Raw genomic sequence first — 20,134 nt, forward strand, 5'->3', positions numbered from 1 at the left:
AGAATGTTATCCATTTGCAAGAGCACTAAATGGCAGCAGTTTTACAAGAATGTTATCCATTTGCAAGAACACTAGATGGCAGCAGTTCTGTAAAAATGTTATCCATTTGCAAGAGCACTAGATGGCAGCAGTTTTGTAAGAATGTTATCCATTTGCAAGAGCACTAGATGGCAGCAGTTTTGTAAGAATGTTATCCATTTGCAAGAGCACTAGATGGCAGCAGTTTTACAAGAATGTTATCCATTTGCAAGGGCACTAGAGGGCAGCAGTTTTGTAAGAATGTTATCCATTTGCAAGAGCACTAGAGGGCAGCAGTTTTACAAGAAAGTTATCCATTTGCAAGAGCACTAGAGGGCAGCAGTTTTGTAAGAATGTTATCCATTTGCTAGAGCACTAGAGGGCAGTAGTTTTACAAGAAAGTTATCCATTTGCAAGAGCACTAGAGGGCAGCAGTTTTGTAAGAATGTTATCCATTTGCAAGAGCACTAGAGGGCAGCAGTTTTACAAGAAAGTTATCCATTTGCAAGAGCACTAGAGGGCAGCAGTTTTGTAAGAATGTTATCCATTTGCAAGAGCACTAGAGGGCAGCAGTTTTGTAAGAATGTTATCCATTTGCAAGAGCACTAGATGGCAGCAGTTTTACAAGAATGTTATCCATTTGCAAGAGCACTAGATGGCAGCAGTTTTACAAGAAAGTTATCCATTTGCAAGAGCACTAGAGAGCAGCAGTTTTGTAAGAATGTTATTCATTTGCAAGAGCACTAGATGGCAGCAGTTTTACAAGAAAGTTATCCATTTGCAAGAGCACTAGAGGGCAGCAGTTTTACAAGAAAGTTATCCATTTGCAAGAGCACTAGAGGGCAGCAGTTTTACAAGAAAGTTATCCATTTGCAAGAGCACTAGAGGGCAGCAGTTTTACAAGAAAGTTATCCATTTGGAAGAGCACTAGAGGGCAGCAGTTTTACAAGAAAGTTATCCATTTGCAAGAGCACTAGAGGGCAGCAGTTTTACAAGAAAGTTATCCATTTGCAAGAGCACTAGAGGGCAGCAGTTTTACAAGAAAGTTATCCATTTGCAAGAGCACTAGATGGCAGCAGTTTTACAAGAAAGTTATCCATTTGCAAGAGCACTAGATGGCAGCAGTTTTACAAGAAAGTTATCCATTTGCAAGAGCACTAGAGGGCAGCAGTTTTACAAGAAAGTTATCCATTTGGAAGAGCACTAGATGGCAGCACTATTTCCTGCCATGAAGTGCTCCAGATGTCTACCTATGTATCTCTTCAACACAGAATATCATAGGATAATTTGATAATAAAAGTAAATTGGAACTTTTTTAAAATTGTATGTATGCTCTGTCTGAATAACAAAATACATATTTTGGGTCTCATATCCCTTTAATCATGAGAAAAATACAGAAGAACATTAACTGCATACTATTAATATGCTTATTTCTCACCAGGTCACCCCAGGAAGCAAGGCAGCCCAATCAAATGTGAACCAAGGAGACTTAGTTGTTGCAATTGATGGAGTTAGCACAGAAGGAATGACCCACTTAGAAGCACAAAACAAGATTAAGTCTGCCAGCTACAATCTTGGTCTTACCCTCCAGAAGTAAGTTTTTTTTGTTTTTTTGTTTTTTTAAACTATGGATTGGGGTTTAAGTAAGAATTTGTTGCTCAATTTTCACAGATCTTTGAGGTTAGAATATAACTGATCTCTGAGATTCTAATTAATGGGAATGTTCATCCTTATTTGTCTGACATTTCCAAGTCTAGAACAAACTGACTATTCCACTCCTTAGGTCCTTAGGGTGTGGTAAGTCATTAAGAAAGATCTGTGCCTATAATTCTCACATTCCAGAGATCTGCTATACAGGCCTATAATAATATGTTTATTGCTTCCTGCATTTCTTATGCTCTATAGAGCTAAAACCACTAGCTACAGTTTTATATATATATATATATATATATATATATATATATATATATATATATATATATATATAGAGAGAGAGAGAGAGAGAGAGAGAGAGAGAGAGAGAGAGAGAGAGAGAGAGTTATATATGCCTGTTTAATGTAAAATGTCTCTTATGTACAAAATATACATATATATGGTTTAGGAATTGTATGCCTCCTTAATATAACACTGTATATAATATGACTCCTATATATAACACAATATGCAGCCCTCTTGTTTTAGAGGACACTGGAACGAAATGTATTCTCCTAGTGTGCAAAGAAAGCTAACATTGATTTACCTATAGTGTGTATTACAAAGAAAAAAAATGTCTCTGTGCTGTAGGAAACGATCCTAAAAGCAAAATAGTATATAAGACCAATGCTCTCATGGAGAGAGAAAAATACCTATGCGATGCAATCTGCAGCCTAATTAGTATCTGATGGTCTGGAACGTTAAAAAGTGTTAAAAATAACGAATCATTAAATCTACATACAATCAAACAAAGAATGTGTGTCCACACATGCAATATACATAAAAATCCACAATAAAATAAAAGTGTAGTATGGTTTACAAGATAAACTGCATCAAATATTGTCCAGAGAACTTCTGTGTAGTTTTGGAGATAATGAGTCCATGAATAGCTGGAATGTAAAGATAAAATTAAATAACCAAAAAGAGCAAAACCACTGGTAAAGGTATAAGTCTTACTTACACCAGAGGATGTGTCCACAGTGGTTGTTATCCTATCCGAAGGGTATCTCGACGAGTGTTTTCGGCTTGTGAAAGGCTATTATGAGCTGAAACACGTTGCTCTATTTAAGTCCCACTTTAGCTACTGCCTGCTCTAGCTAAATCATGTTTAAAAAAAATTGGGTTTTATATCCCTTTAATTTTCGGTATGTTAACAACTTTAAAGGGACAGTCAAGTCCAAAAAAAAACTTTCATGATTTAAATAGGGCATGCAATTTTAAACAACTTCCCAATTTACTTTTATCACCAATTTTGCTTTGTACTCTTGGTATTCTTAGTTGAAAGCTAAACCTAGGAGGTTCATATGCTAATTTCTTAGACCTTGAAGACTGCCTCTAATCTGAATACATTTTGACCACTAGAGGGCATTAGTTCACATGTTTCATATAGATAACATTGAGCTCATGCACGTAAAGTGACCTAGGAGTGAGCACTGATTGGCTAAACTGCATGTCTGTCAAAAGAACTGACATAAGGGGGCAGTCAGCAGAGGCTTCAATACAAGATAATTACAGAGGTAAAACATGTATTATTATAACTGTGTTGGATATGCAAAACTGGGGAATAGGTAATAAAGGGATTATCTTTCTTTTTAAACAACAAAAATTCTGGTGTTGACTGTCCCTTTAAATTAACTTTTCATGCAAACAAGATTTTAACATATTAAAGGGACAGTCTACACCAGAATTGTTATTGTTTAAAAAGATAGTTAACGCCTTTACTATCCATTCCCCAGTTTTGCACAATCATAACATTGTTATATTATTATACTTTATATCCTTTAAACCTCTAATTCTCTGTCTGTTCCTAAGCCACTAGAGTCAGCCTCTTATCACATTCTTTTTTATTTGCTTTTCACCATAGCGGAGTGCTAGTTCATGTGAGCCATATAGATAACAGTGTGCTAAGGCCCGAGGTTTGTGGCAGACACTAATTGTATAAAATGCAACTCAATAGATAGTTTAAAAAAAGTCATGTGATCAGGGGGCTGTCAGAAGAAGCTTACATACAAGGTAATCATGGAGGTAAAAAGTATATTAATATAACAGTGTTGGTTATGCAAAACTGTGGGATGGGTAATAAAGGCATTATCTATCTTTTTAAACAGTAAAAATGTTGGAGTAGACTGTCCCTTTAATGTAAGTAATAGTTATTAAATACAATGTTCACATTTAATAGCCCCTTTAATGGTCAAACCTTAACCCATGGATAAGGGCAGTCGTATATTAAATAAACCCTCTGCTTCAACAGCATTTTCAATCATGTACGCATCAAAATCCGCTAAACTCCAATGGGTTGCTAAATGCACTGTATGATTTCACAGCATACGAGTTTGGAATAATAGCGCAGCAGCAAACAATGCTTCAAGGTGATTGGATATTATTTTGAGAGGACATCTTTGTGCTGAAATAAAGTCCCTTTTCTTTCTCTCTAAATAACATAGATGTAAAAAAAGACTTTTCCATTATCAAGAGTTTGACATATGGCTCTTATAACAATCTTTATTATTTCTAGTTCCAGTAAATGACTAAACCTTTTTTCTCTCATGGAATCTCAGGCTAAAAGGATAGTTATGTTATGGGCAATTCATTTCAAGCACTGATAGATTGCAACTGTCTTAAAGGAACATTGTGATATATAAATACAATTCTCTATTTTATAAGAGCATTTTATTGTAAGGCAAATTCAATTTCCCCCCTATGTTTTTAACCCTTGCAAATAAGTTAAATATTCTAGTTAAAGGGACAGTCTAGTATAAATTAAACTTTCATTTTTCAGATAGGACTTTTAATTTTAATCAACTTTCCAATTTACTTTTATCATCAAATTTGCTTTTTTCTCTTGGTATTCTTAGTTTAAACTAAACATAGGTAGGCTCATATGCTAATTTCTAAGCCTTTGAGGGCTGCCTCTTATCACAGGCTTTTTAAATCTCTTTTCAACACAAAGAGACAGAAAGTACACGTGGGCCATATAGATATAGAACACTGTGTTCAGGCACAGGGGGTTATTTAAGATTTAGCACAAAACAATGCTTAATTTAAGACAATAGATAATAAACAGTCACAGTCATGTGATCAGGGGGCTGGAAGAAGGTTCCTAGATACAAGGTAATCACAGAGGTAAAAAGTATATTAATATAACTGTGTTGGCTATGTAAAACTGGGGAATGAGTAATAAAGGGATTATCTATCTTTTAAAACAATAGCAATTATATTGTAGACTGTCCCTTTAATGTTGTAATGTATTGCTCTTGAGATGGATATGCCAGTAGAGTTAATCAGTGGTGACCTACATATTTTCTCCAAATTCACCAAAAAAGGTATTGGCACAAAATTGGGTACAGTGGTTAAACATACAGGGAAAAAAATTAATTTGTTTATTAATGAAATGCTCTAACATAATATGGCTTGTCATTTTATGCAGTGCCCCTTTACCAAAATGTATTATTTGTAAAACCATCATACACAGAGGGAAAAATGAAAACATAATTCTTGCACTTTAAATGTATGGGTGAGGGTTAAATAAACAGAATCTTGTGCTTGTATTTATCTTACATTGTTCAGAAATTGAAATTATTCAAATATATTATCAATATCATCTCAATATACCAAAAGGGGGCGCCCTCCAAGCAGCACAAAATGAATACAACTACAGCAATATCCCCTAGACTAAATAAACACAAAAATCCCAAATAAAGTGCTTATATACTATTAATAGTGAATGAAAATAACTTCAATCTCAGCTCTTTAGAAACACTTGGACTTCTGATTGTTGGTACCAAGACTGCTCCTTAGTAGTAGAGGAATGGCTCTTCACCTTCAAATCGTCACTATGAAAAAAAGACAGCAACAAGAGCGCCACATGGCCAAGTAACGTCTATAATAGGATGAGTAATAAAGGAAGAATTGACAATTGTAGTGGCACTCTATGACAAGTGCTCATAATGCAAACTGGAACTTCTCAGCTGTCCAGGTGACTGAAATACGTGAGGAACCGGGATCAACAGTGTGCCGCTACCAACGTTCCAGGAAGCAGGTTGAGGGTGAGGTCACTCCAGATCTTCCTGGTACAGTGTTTCTAAAAGCAAAAGCAGCATAAAAGTCACAAATGCAAAAAACATTTATAAAATCAGGTAAAAACAAGTTTAGGCTTATAATAATTTAAAACAGTGCTGCTTTTATGCTTAACAAACGTTCATCACAACTGAAACACCTGTGTGTTGTAACCTCCCCTTAAAGAGATGTGTGCAATAACAACCAGTTACCGCCATAGGTTTAAAAATCGAAGTACCAGATATAAACCCTATGTCTAAATCATCTCTAAAATATGGGTTATGTGTGAACATTAATTAAAAAAGGGAGATATTTCACCATATACAAACCCCACAATAATCAGTCCGCATCCCAAAATCAGGTTCATATTAAAAATGTAAATCATGGACTATCAGATATGTGGCACGGTAATATGATTAATAAGTTATAAAAACTTAGGGGCCTATTTATCAAGGGCCGAATAGCCCCTGATACCCCTGTTTCCGTGCGAGCCTTGAGGCTCCCCGGAAACAGCAGTTATGAAGCAGCGGTTGTAAAACCACTGCTCCTTGACTGGTCTGCCGCCTCTGAGGCTGCGGACATCAATCCGCCCGATAGTGTACGATTGGGTTGATTGACACCCCCTGATTGGCTGCGAATCTGCAGGGGGCGGTATTGCACAAGCAGTTCACTAGAACTGCTTGTGCAATGTTAAATGCCGACAGCGTATCATATCCGCCAGACTTTGATAAATTGGCCCCTATGTGATTCATCTATTTCGCATCAAATGATCTGCCTATATCCTAAGATTAAAAAATACTTGATCGGTTATTGTCTACAATTCCAGAAAGACATCTACTTATTGTATATTTTGTCTGTAACCACTCCCAATCATACCAGCTGCACCAATAAAATAGCTCAGGGTAAAAAACTATCAGTGTGAATATCGTGTTATACTCGCCCACCAATAGATAAGGATATAAACAACTATATCAACAAAAACACTCCTTCAATGCGTTTAGTGCCTACGTGACTAGGAGGCCTATTTATCAAGCCGTCAACTATGCTGCATTCGCCGGCACCAATACGCTCGCCTAACATCGCCTAACATAGCAGTCGCGGACCTGAATACGATCTCCATATTTATAAAAAAAGTTGCGCACCAAGTACGGGGCGATATGCAGTGGACTGTTGTTAACTAACAGTCATCGATCTCGCTGCTATTCGGCTTTTTACCAACTTTATTTATACCCTGTCACTCAAAACCGCCACTATACTAAAATGTTTAACCCCTATCCTGCCGCTCCTGGACCCCGCCGCAACTTTAATAAAGCTATTAACACCTATCCCGCCGCTCCTGGACCCCACCGCCACTAAATAAATGTATTAACCCCTAAATCCCTGGCCTCCCACATTACTACCACTTATTAAACCTATTAACCCCTAAACCGCCAGCCCCCCACATCGCCATAAACTAAATTAAGCTATTAACCCCTAAACTTAACAAAACCCCTAACTTTAACAGTCATTTAGAGGCAGCGGTGTCGGGGAGCGGCGGAATAGGGGTTAATACATTTTATTTAGGTTGCGGCGATGTCGGGGCGGCAGATTAGGGGTGTTTAAGGTGTAAATGTAACTTGTTTTCAACTATAGAAATAAATGGGATATCTGGCAGCATCGAACATAAGCTTTTGGTGCTTTCAGACTCCCATCGATTTCTATGGCATCCGCGGCCTCCAGGGTAGCGGATTGAAAACCAGTTATGCTGGGTCGTAAAAAAGACCCGAGCGTACCTGTTAGACGTTTGATAACTGGGAAACAAGTGTCAGATAGATCCGAATGTGTATTCGAAACATCTGTAATGACGTAAGCATCGATCTGCGTCGAATTGAGACCGGCGGATCGTATGTTACCTTGACAAATTTGAACATTTGCCGGTCTATAGGCTTGATAGATAGGCCTCCATATCTTTGAGCCCTTATAACTTTTTTGTGCAATATTTTTAAAAAATAATTTTTATCAGATGGTGTTAATATGAGTGTAACTGTACTTTGTAATGTATTTTTGATGTGTTTTCTGCCTCTTTTTTGTTTTGCAATCTCATTTAGTTTCAGCTCGTAATACGAGTTGAAAACACAACGTGCGCAAACACCCTTATCGTTGCGCGTAACTGTTAGCGCTCCACTCATAAGCTGGCCCTGAATACTTAGTTGTTGTCTAAAAAAGTGTCTATACGGAAACATTGTAACACAATCAACGCATTTTAATAAGAGTTTACTATATAACTAAAACTAATATCTCTAGTGAAAACTGGAAAAATTAACATAATGTGATACCATTCTCAATATGACTTTGTGCATGAGGAGGATATACTGCTGGGAGCCTGCGACTTCCCCATGGAGACACAAAAGTGGTCTGGGTCTGCCAGTGACTGACTCAGTCAATAAAGTGCTGCTCCTTTATCAATTGCTGCCTGGGTCCATTGGACCCACTTGGTCCCATGGTTTAGCCGGCCCTGATCTTAGGTATGGGGACAATGGCCCAGGTATCCAGGTATCCATACCGGAAAGATCAAACCAAGCTCAGGCTTCCAAAAAGTTCCGTATGTTTTATTCAAAAACAGGATTAAAACTGAGGGTGCATACATTCACCCAAAGCATATAAAAACAATGCAAATAACAGATTGCCAATTGTACCAATTTGTACTATTGCACCCCTAGAGTTGGACACGATAGAGTTACCAGCAGTTTTGGATTACAATTAAGCTGTTTTTCTTGCCTTCAGGCATCAAAAACAATTTATTTATTTATTTATTTGTTTGTTTATTAACCACTTATTTATTGATTGTATTTTATTTTAAATGTTGACAAGTTACTCAAAGCAAGGAGCATTTAGCAAATTGTCAGACACTCATATATTGACCATCAAAAAACTACTATGTATAATGCAATATAGGTAACCGATCCAGAGGTATTTAAAGAGTGGTATAAATAATAATAATAATAATAATAATACAAAATAATAAAAACAAAAGTGTCTAAACACTAATAGTTACAGGGAAATGTCCAAAAATTATAGCAAATTGGTCCATATTAACTACAATTCCTAAAATATTCATAAAAATAAAAAATCAGAAAATAAAAAAGTATTTGGATTTTACAATAAATTCCAGATTATAAAACCACTTACAAAAACCTATAAAGTTTATAATATTTTTGAAAGATTAAATATTATATCATTGCCTTTTTATTAAAATAATTTATAATGTTTCTCAATATATTTTTCCATGGTGTTGTAGCAGAGCAATTTGCAGCACGTATCCTCCCATGCTCTATATAGAAAAAAAAAAATTATACTGGATGTTGTAAAAATCCATTGCTCATTGGAACAAAACATCATCAAATCTAGACATGTTTAAAACTGCTTGCTGGGAATTCTCACAAGAACTACATCAATCATTTAACTGAAAGAATGAATGTGTTTTTGTTGTTGTTGTTTTGTCTGGATGGATGAAAGATTGGGCAAAACAGGAAGACATAATAGGATTCCATTTTGTGTTGTTGTTTTTTTTGTCTAGAATAGGCCCACAATTTGCCGGTAATATTTGACACAAAGGAGAGCAATACACTGAAGGACATCAAAAATATCTTAGTTATTTGTTCTTTAAATTGTGTTATTGCAATTGCCCAGCTAAACAATTAGGGGATTTATTTTTTTACCAATCCTCACACTGGAAAACAGGAATTAAAAGACTGGTAGTTTTCTGTGTATTTCTCGATGAATACCAATTTTTATCTAGATATTTGTACAATAGTGTTTCTGTTTTCAGAAATATTTTACACTTTGAGGCCTATTTATCAAAGGTCTTGCGGACCTGATCCGACAGTGCGGATCAGGTCCGCAAGACCTCGCTGAATGCGGAGAGCAATACGCTGCCCCCTGCAGATTCGCGGCCAATGGGACGCCAGCAGAGGGGGGCCAATCAACCCGATCGTACTCGATTGGGTTGAATTATGGCGATTCTTGTCCACCTCCTCAGAGCAAGCAGACATGTTATGGAGCAGCGGTCTTTAGAAGACTCGCCAGAAACACGGGCCCACAAGCTTCGTACGGAGCTTGATAAATGGGCCTCTTTGTGTTATGTTTCCAAAATTGTAAATTTTATGTATTTTTTGTGTGATTAATCCTTGAAAAAGTGTACTAGTTATAAACCTTCAAAAGCATCATGTTGATCTATTGTCTCAATTTCTTTCCACTCTCAGTGGATGGAAAACGATCTACTTTAGGTCAATACTAACTAATTAGTGTTAAGTGATTAAAGTCAGTAGACTTAGTGCTTTTCACTAAGCGATTCCAAACATTTTTATTTATTTTTTTAGATAGCTTTTGCTGTATCAGCATTAGCAGATATTTGTTAGTCTTTACTTTTAATGTGCGTACGTTATAATGACTTATGCAGAATACACCTACAGTCATTTATTTTAATGTAACTTTGATGTTTTATGGCTACATAATAAGTGCACAGCTGCAATGGACAGGCTGCAATTATATCAACAAGCTTTGCAAGAATGTTTAAATTAGATGCTTTGTGAATAAATCCAAAACTGGTCATTAACTAATGAATGAGATTTTTTGTTTTGTTTTACTTTTGTAGAAGAATGTCAGAGATTATCAACAAAATACCATAGTAGCCACTCAATGTTGTATCATTTTAGCTCATTTGTTTCAAACACAAAGGACAAGGTTCCATTAGAGAAAATAAAAAAATATACCAGATAAACTTGATTTTCTTGACATTTAGCTGCAAATGCTCTCTCTTAGCACAGTAATCTGCATCTGCAGTATATTCCCATCAGCATTAGAGGGCTATCTGTAAGAACATAATATATGTATGAGGTCCACTTACTGGGCAGTATCTATCATACAGAACTGTAAAGTATCTTGCATTAAATCAGTCTGTTACCATCCAAAAGAGAATTCAGTGCTACAATTCTAGAGAAATCGGTTCCACTCAAAAGAGTTAAAGGGACAGTATACTGTAAAATAGTTTTTCCCTTAATGTGTTTACAATTGCTTTTTTTACCTACTGCAGAGTAAAAAATTTATGAAAATTAGCTTTTTAAGGCTTATTTGTGTATATTAAAGCTCTGATTTTGTGTTTTGAAGCCACAACCTAATAAAATGGGTTTAGCTTGTAGGTATAATCAGATATCATTACTGTATCACATTGTGTACATATACCTGCTTCTTTATCTTATATCTGTCCTTAAAACAATCACCAGTACTTTGAGAGAACAATGGAAAATCAACATTGTATTACCTTATCTCTGCTATATCCGACTGGGAGTGTAATTTCTTCTGCTGGCTGTGTTTGCACAGCTTATCTATAGCTGGTACGCGCAGCCACAAACTTTCAGAATAGGTGGGGATACCACATGCTAAATAAACAATTTCAAATGCCAATATAAGGGTAAAGGAGCTACTTGTAAACAAATTAATACACTCCAGCAGGTAAAGTGGATCATTGGGAACAAATTAAAGGGGAGAAAATTTTTGAGTAAACTGTCCCTTTAAAGGGACACTCAACTCAAGATTAAACTTTCACGATTCAGGTAGAGCAGGCAATTGTAAACAACTTTCCAGTTTACTTCCATTAGCAAAATGTGCACAGTATTTTTATATTAACACTTTCTGAGACACCAGCTCCTACTGAGCATGTGCAAGAATTCACAGAATATACGTATATGCATTTGTAATTGGCTGATAGCTGTCACATGGTACAGTGGGAGTGGAAATAGACATAACTTTCAAATTTGTCAGAAAAAAATCTAATACCCTTCCGAAGTTCAGACTAAGGGGCCGATTTATCATATGTCGGGTGGACATCATCTGCCCGACATCACTGAATGCCGATAGTCGGCATAGCATTGCACAAGCAGTTCACCAATCAACCGCTAGCAATTCAATCGGGCTGATTGCTATTCACTGCATCAGAGATGGCAGACCAGTTAAGGAGCAGCGGTTTTAAGACCCCTGCTTCTTAAGGGGACAGTCTAGGCCAAAATAAACTTTCATGATTCAGATAGGGCATGTAATTTTAAACAATTTTCCAATTTACTTTTATCACCAATTTTGCTTTGTTCTCTTGGTATTCTTAGTTGAAAGCTTAACCTAGGAGGTTCATATGCTAATTTCTTAGACCTTGAAGACCACCTCTTTCAGATTGCATTTTAACAGTTTTTCACCACTAGAGGGTGTTAGTTCATGTATTTCGTATAGATAACACTGTGCTTGTGCACGATAAGTTATCTGGGAGCAGGCACTAATTGGCTAGACTGCAAGTCTGTCAAAAGAACTAAAAAAAAGGGGCAGTTTGCAGAGGCTTAGATACAAGATAATCACAGAGTTTAAAAGTATATTATTATAACTGTGTTAGTTATGCAAAACTGGGAAATGGGTAATAAAGGGATTATCTATCTTTTAAAACAATAAAAATTCTGGTGTGGACTGTCCCTTTAACTGCTGTTTCCTGCGAGCCTGAAGACTTGCGCGGGGCTCGCGCGGAAAAATATGCATTGGGGCAGATTGACCACTTGGTAAATCGGCCCCTAAGTGCTATTGTATTGTCTTGTTATCATGCATTTGTTGCTTATGTAAATCCTATGTATTTACTGGCACTTTAACTCCATTGATCTTGAGTAGCATATCACTGGGGTGTAGCTGATCTTTCTAAGCACAGAGAGTAAAGCATCCTTTGCTTTGTTTTTATCAGAGTGCAACGTGAACTCTAACAGGGAAGTTGCAGAAATCGAACAGGAACTGGAAGTCAATGACTATCAAATACTTTTTTTTTTTTTTCATTTTATTTAAAAAAAAAATAACAGCAAAGATATAAAGGCAAAACAACAAATAATAATGTTTTTTTATAGCAATGAAACATTTGCAAATGACAGTGTAGACAGTGAGGTACAGTTATCAAATGCCGGGCGGACCTGATTTGCTGCAGCGAATCATGTCTGCCCGGCATCGCTAAATGTCGACAGTATACGCTGTCGGCATTTAAAATTGCACAAGCATTTCTGGTGAAATGCTTGTGCAATGCCACCCCCTACTCACAGGGGGGGTGTCAATCATCCCGATTGTATCATATCAGAATGATTGCAGTCCGCGACCTAAAATGTGGCGGACGAGTTAAGGAGCAGCGGTCTTAAGAATAAGCTGCATCCGCTGCTCGGTAAATGTACCCCAGTGTCTTGTATAGAGGGATAATTCATTCTAAAAAATCCAAGAGGACAAATGACAGGGCACTTTTCAAAATAGTTTTGTCTTAAAAAAGGTTGTTAAATTTTGCTGCTAACAGGAAGTACAGCTGGTTCTTAAATGGACACTAAACCCACATTTTTTTCTTTTATGATTCAGATAGAGCATGCAATTTTAAGCAACTTTCTATTTTTACTCCTATTGTCAATTTTTCTTCGTTCTCTTGCTATCTTTATTTAAAAAGTAGGAATGTGATGCATAGGAGCCGGCCCATTTTTGGTTGAGAACCTGGGTTATGCTTGCTTATTGGTGGGTAAATGTAAGCCTCCAATAAGCAAGCGCTATCCATGGTGCTGAACCTAAAATGGGCTAGCTGCTAAGATTTACATTCCTGCTTTTAAAATAAAGATAGCAAGAGAATGAAGAAAAAATGATAATAGGAGTAAATTAGACAGTTGCTTAAAATTGCATGATCTATCTGAATCATAAAAGAAAAAATTGTGGTTCAGTGTAACTTTAAGTACTGATTGCTCACTGACTTTTAAGTAGATGTTTCACTACTCTACCGGTATACAGTGACACACCTCACAAGCATAAAAACAAAATGTGATTTTTTTTTTCAGTATATTTTTTTCTTATACATTTTCAATTTTCTCTAAACAGGTCCAAGCGTCCAGGACCAGTTCCAATAGCGACACCACGAATGGATTCCCCCATGCCTGTGATCCCTCATCAGAAGGTAAATCTTACAATTTATATTTCTTCAGTTTGTCTTTTTATTTCTCATATAACTTAATAGTTCTACAATTCCATGGAAATAAAGTTATTCCATGGTGAAAAAAGAAAATACAAGGCACACAGAGAAAGAAATATAGGTATGGTTACAAGAGGAAGATATACAACAAAATTATCCCATATATGCCATTGGCAAGTTTTATGAATAAGACACTCCAAAAGATTAAGTCAATGAACAGATGATTCATTTATTTGTGAATAAATCTGGTTTATCTTAATTTACAATTGACACAAAATTGCTTGATAAACAATAAATGTAAAATGAAATCATTTAAATTTATGCCAGTACAAATTATGGCCTAGATTATAATTGCAGCACAAACATATTAGCACCTTTGTGCACTAATATTGCTTAAGCTCAATTAATAGCGCTTTTATTTTTGCGCTCATATTACAAGTTGAATGTAATATTTTTGCACTAAACTGAAAGTCTAGGGCACACTAACATCTGCATTTCGGATAGCACGGGTGCTGAAAAACTCACGTTGGCTATGGCCTTAGCACTAAACCGAAGGTGTGCTAAACCTCCGCTCAGGTAGTTAAGTACTTTGTTGTATATTATGGTTTTGCATATTGAAATATAAGTTATAAACACTGTACATATGCATACATACATATACATACATATGGCTACACACATACATACACTTATACACACACTTATGGATGTGTTTGAACGTATTGGTATCCCTGTATTTTAAGAGCTAAACACAAAAAAGCCTGACTGGAGTTTGCCAAAATGCAAGTTGACAAACCACAGTCCTCCTGGGAGAATGTCCTTTGCACAGACAAATCAAAAGTAAATTTTTTTGGCAAATCACAACGACTGCATATTTATAGAAGAAAAAAAGAAGCTTTCAAAGAAAAGAACACTATGCCTACCATGAAAGATGGAGGAGGCTCAGTGATGTTTTGGGGTTACTTTGCTGGCTCTGGCACTGGGTACCTAGAATCTGTGAAGGGCACAATGAAACCAGAAGAATATCAAGGCATTCTGGAGTGAAACATACTGCTCAGAGTCACAGGCCATGGGTCTTCCAGCAAGAGAATGACCCTAAACATACCTGAAAAAGCACCCAAGAATGGATGGGAAGAAAACATTGGACCGTTCCGAAGTGGCCTTTTGTGAATCCAGATCTGAATCCCATCGAACATCTGTAAAAAAAACGCTTAAACTTTCAGTTTGGAGAAGGCAGCTATAAAACCCAAGAGAATTGGTGCAGTTTGCTTAAGAAGAGTAGGCACAAATTCCAGTCGCAAAGCTTAGAAACCTTATCCAGAGCTACAGAAATAGCTTGATTGCAGTTATTGTCTCCAAAGTTTGTGCTACAATTGTGCATTGTCCAAAAAAAGTGGAAGGCTACCAATACTTTCTTCCACATCTGTACATACTGTATATATCTTTGAGTCCTTCCTAGCACCTTGTACTACACCATGTACTTTTAAATCATTGTTAAAACATGTATTTCAATAATAAACCTTTGTTTTACATTTAATATATATCGATATACGAGCCGCAGTGCTGGCAGCAAATGAGTTAAAGGCAGGGTTTTAATCAAAGGGCATCTATAACACTTATTTAGTGCTAGATCCATGAAATATGTTAAACCATTGTCCCCACAGCTCTAAAATAATGCTGAGCAGTTGTTCATAAAAGACTTAACGAATCAGACACCAAAGCTCTGAAGCCCCTGTGAATGCTCTCATCAGACCTCAGAACATAGCCCTGGTTCTGCAGCCCTTGTAAAAAACTATATACCAACATTAGATGAATTATAAAGCTCCTTGGTCAAACATATACCCACATAAAATATATATAGCCCCTCTGTCACTACAAACACTCACACCTATACACAACGTATATTTTTTTACATGCAAATGAATGTACACAATTTCAATATATTTTTCAGTTTGTGTTATTTTTTACCCAGCAGTTTTGAATATTCAGACATTTCCCCTCAGAAACGTGTAATAAATGTGAATGAACTAATGTTGTTATTTATAGTTTTGCTATCTGTGAGAATTGTGAGAGCTATCTTTATACTTGTGAGCTATGTTCCTGCATACTTGGCCACGTGTCATAAATCAAAGAAGCAGCAAGATATTTAATTCTTTTGCTCACAAATTTGATACCTTTGGCTGCAAATACAATTTGCGTCAACTGTAAACTTTTGAAAGATTTTATAAAAAGATGCAAGAAAAGTGCATCCTGTGTGAACAACAGTTTGGAAGATAATCTGATGCCACCATCAATTGCTTTTTGGGGGACGTTTGTATTTGCAGATACTTTGGCAGACACTATGTACAATATTTAGAGCAGAAATGCTATCATGGAGGTTCTCTCTTAAAGGGACCTTGTACTGAAATCTTTTCTATCAATTATATCAAAGAGCAGGATTTTAAAACATTGAAAAAAAAAATTCTTGCCTGAAAATTTTATATTTAAATTGAAACAGATACAGCAGTATCAGTTCTGTACTTTCTACTAAAGCTGACTGGCAAATAGATTATTTTTACTAATGCTGATTGGGTAATGAGTACTTCCTGCTAAGGGTCATTTTTAAATATTGCTCTTTCAAATCAATGATAGAAAAAAAAAATGAGTGCAGTGTCTCTTTAATGACCTTTAAGAACATGGGCCCCTATTTCAATCCTTTAGAATCAAGTGTACAAATATTGTATGAAAGCTTGGTGAGTTTTTGCTTCCTTTTCAAAGTCATTCCAATCCATTAGAATGGTCTAAGGAGTTGATCACAATCTGTAGTTTGATCATTATCATTATGTTATTTTTTTTGTTCATTGGCAGCATTTTTTAAATTTAGTATTTGCTTAAAAATGTCCCCATGCTCTGTTCTGATCACAGTCCATATTCTCCATACTGGACAACTTACTGTGCCATTTTTCACTTATTGAATTCCATAGCTAAAAAGACTTAAAGGGACAGTCTACTCTAGAATCTTTACTGTTTAAAAGATAGATAATCCCTTTATTACCCATTCCCCAGTTTTGCATAACCAACACAGTTATATTAATACACGTTTTACCTCTGTGATTACCTTGTATCTAACCCTCTTCTGACAGCCCTCTTATTTCAGTTCTTTTGACAGACTTGCAGTTTAGACAATCAGTGCCCTCTCATAAGTAAGTCCATGGGTGTGAGCACAATGTTATCTATATGGCACACATAAACTAACGCCTTCTAGCTGTGAAAAACTGTAAAATGCATTCAGATAATAGGCGGCCTTCAAGGGCTTAGAAATTAGCATATGAGTCTACCCAGGTTTAGCTTTCAACTTAGAATACCAAGAGAACAAAGCTAATTTGATGATAAAAGTTAAATTAAATGTTATTTACAATTACATGTGCTATCTGAATCATGAAAATTTTGACTAGACTGCCCCTTTAATAAACCCCAGAAAACATTTTTCAAATTATTACAGCGTACCCCAAAACATTTTTGAATGTAACACTGGTATTGATTGCCCTTTAGAAAAACACACTGGCATTACCCCCGCCATATTTGATGAAAGCAACCCCACCCACCATATACAAACGCTACCTGCTCATTTTAATAAAATTAATAAAATAATAATAGGCATATTTACAAAATAGCTAAATCAATAACCCAACAAGCACAAGTGTCAACTTTACCAATAGTGGCCCTTCTAAAATTATTTAAAGCAGCATTATACTGCCCGCATTTCTCATTGCACGAGTAGCTGTTCATACAATGCTTCTCCCTGTTCTTGCTCAGCTGTTAATCAACCTAGTCAGACTAGTCCGAGCTTTTTTTAAACCCATCAGCTCAGAGCTGGTGGAGAGCTTAAAGGGACAGTTCACCCAAAAATGTTCTCCCATTTAAACTGTTCCCAATGATCCATTTTACCTGCTGGAGTGCATTAAATTGTTTATAAGTAGCTCATTTACCCCTATGTTGGCCTTTGAAATGGCTGATTTAGCTTATGGTTTCCCAAACTATACTGAAAGTTTTGATACTGTAGTCTCAGCTATTGAATAGCCTAAGTTAACATAGCCAGCAGAAGAAATTAAATTCAGTTAGTTAAGTAATAAAATGATCATTTTCCATTGTTCTCTCTATGTATTGAGCTTTAGTTTTCCAGACAAATATAAGATAAGGAAGCAAGTGTGTGTACACAAAGTGATAAAATAATGAGATCTGATATAACCTGAAGCTCAACCCATTGTAATAGGCTGTGGTTTAAAAGCACAAAATGAGCTACTTCATATACACAAATAAACCTGAAAATGCAATTTCTCATACATTTTATACTCAGCTGCAGCTGGTATAACAAGTCATTGGAATACATTAACATAAAAACAATTTTACAGTATACCGTCCCTTTAAGAAACAGCCGTCTGATGACTGCTGTTTTTTTAACTATCAACCACAGGCTCACTCAAGCTACCCTGCCCCTGAAGGAGCTCCAGAGCTTGATAAATGGAGATTATTTAAAGAGTCCAATCAACATGCAGACCCTGAAAACTGTGATGTAATCTAAACACCCGATGTCACTGTTTTATTTGTCTTTAATCATATACATTTATTTTAAATACAATAGCAAGAGATTAACAAGACAAATAATAATTTTGTGTCATTTTGGGAGGTAACAGTTTTAAAGGGATATGAAAACCCATTTTTTTTCTTTCATGATTCAGATAGAGCAAATGTAGCCACCAATCAGAAAGTGCTACCCAGTGTTCTAAACCAAAAATGGTCCGGCCCCTAAGCTCACATTCCTTCCTTTTCAAATAAAGATACCATGAGGACGAAGAAAAATTGATAACAGGAGTCAATTTGAAAGTTGCTTGCTCTATCTGAATCATCAAAGTAAAAATGTGGGTGTCATATCCCTTTAAGCTTCAGGGGTAGTAACAGAGGGGGTATATTGTGATTGTGATCAAAGAAAAAATACACTGACAATATCAAAATCAAAAGTGCAAAGATTGTGATCAACTTATCAGTCTGGTTTACTAAAATCACTTAATTTAGTGAACAATATAACAGCACAGTATAGATAAACCAATGAATTATAACTTATTGTAGGCAATAAGCAAACTATAAGAAATCAAAGCAAACTTGTGACAGTTTTATTGCAAGTTTACTAATATCATTTCATGATGTGCTCTACTAATAATTTAATTGATGTCTATTTAAGTAATTTTATAACTAAAATGTTTAAACATCCAAACACTTCATTGCAAGTCATAAAAAACATTCTAATGACCATGGTTCATTTTAGACATGTGCGATTCGTTTCGGATCGATTCGGAAATTCGGAAAATTCGGAAAATTCGGAGATTCGGATCAATTCGAATTTCCGAATTAAAATACTGCCGAATCTACCGAATAAATCCGAATCGAATCGAATACATCCGAATCGATTTGAATATATCCGAATCGATTCGGATGTATTCGGTAGATTCGGGTGGCCGTGTATTACACTAGTATTGTACAGTATATTAGGTTTTATCACTCTGCTATGGGTTAAACCTAATATACAGTACATAATACTAGTGTAATACACAGCACATCCCACCTAACACTTACCGAAATTCCGAATTTCCGAATCGATTTGAACCGAATTTATTCCAAATCCGAAAGAATCCGAATGAATCCGAAACGAATTCATTCGAATTTTTCCGAATTCGAATAGATCTGAACTGAAATTCGAATCGATCCGAACCGAACCGAAACAAATTTTTTTCGAAGCTGCACAAGTCTAGTTCATTTGATTACAAGTTTCATAGTTTAAAAATGTGCTTTCAGCAAGATTTTTTAAAACATTTTTTTATATTAAACCTAAATTCAGATGTATTCATTCATTTTTTAAATGACCTTGCACAAAGACTAACTTTAAAAAAAAGCTATGCAACCAGTCGAGAAGTGTGACTTAAAATGGGCTATTGAGGGTTTTCAAGACATAAAAGATGAAGAAAAAAATCATAAGAATAGCAATCGATAAATAGTTTTCGGATTGAATCTAATTCCGTTGTTAAATATGTCTGCATGGTATAGAGGTGTTTTTCAGACACAATTAATTTGAAAAGTTTCTGATAATTGGTTTTTCACAATATTTTCAAATGGATTGGAAGGATTTCAGATTTGAAAACTCTGTGAAAAGCTTTTCAAGGCAACTTGCACAGGATTCATAATGGACGGTTATAGGGGCCATGGATTAAACACACAAATATTAAAGGCACTTTAAGGTATATCTAGATTAATTTTGGTCTTTATTTCTTTGGGTTACACAAAAGATCACAGATGGATGGATTTAAAAGCTATTTAGTGAAAGAGTCAGTTGTAAATATTGTA

At 35.8% G+C, this 20,134-nt stretch overlaps 1 protein-coding gene across 2 annotated transcripts in view; it reads left to right on the top strand.

Moving 5' to 3' along the window:
- The window catches only part of LDB3 (LIM domain binding 3), a 129,369-nt gene that overhangs the window by 77,358 nt on the left and 31,877 nt on the right, over positions 1 to 20,134 (top strand). For both annotated transcript variants that reach the window (XM_053692045.1, XM_053692046.1), the window contains exons 3-4: positions 1,460 to 1,611; positions 13,669 to 13,744. In XM_053692045.1, the coding sequence (XP_053548020.1) occupies positions 1,460 to 1,611; positions 13,669 to 13,744 (228 nt within the window). The remainder of the gene's footprint in view (positions 1 to 1,459; positions 1,612 to 13,668; positions 13,745 to 20,134) is intronic.

Source organism: Bombina bombina, chromosome 9 (genome assembly GCF_027579735.1).
Source record: "Bombina bombina isolate aBomBom1 chromosome 9, aBomBom1.pri, whole genome shotgun sequence".
Lineage (NCBI taxonomy): Eukaryota > Metazoa > Chordata > Amphibia > Anura > Bombinatoridae > Bombina > Bombina bombina.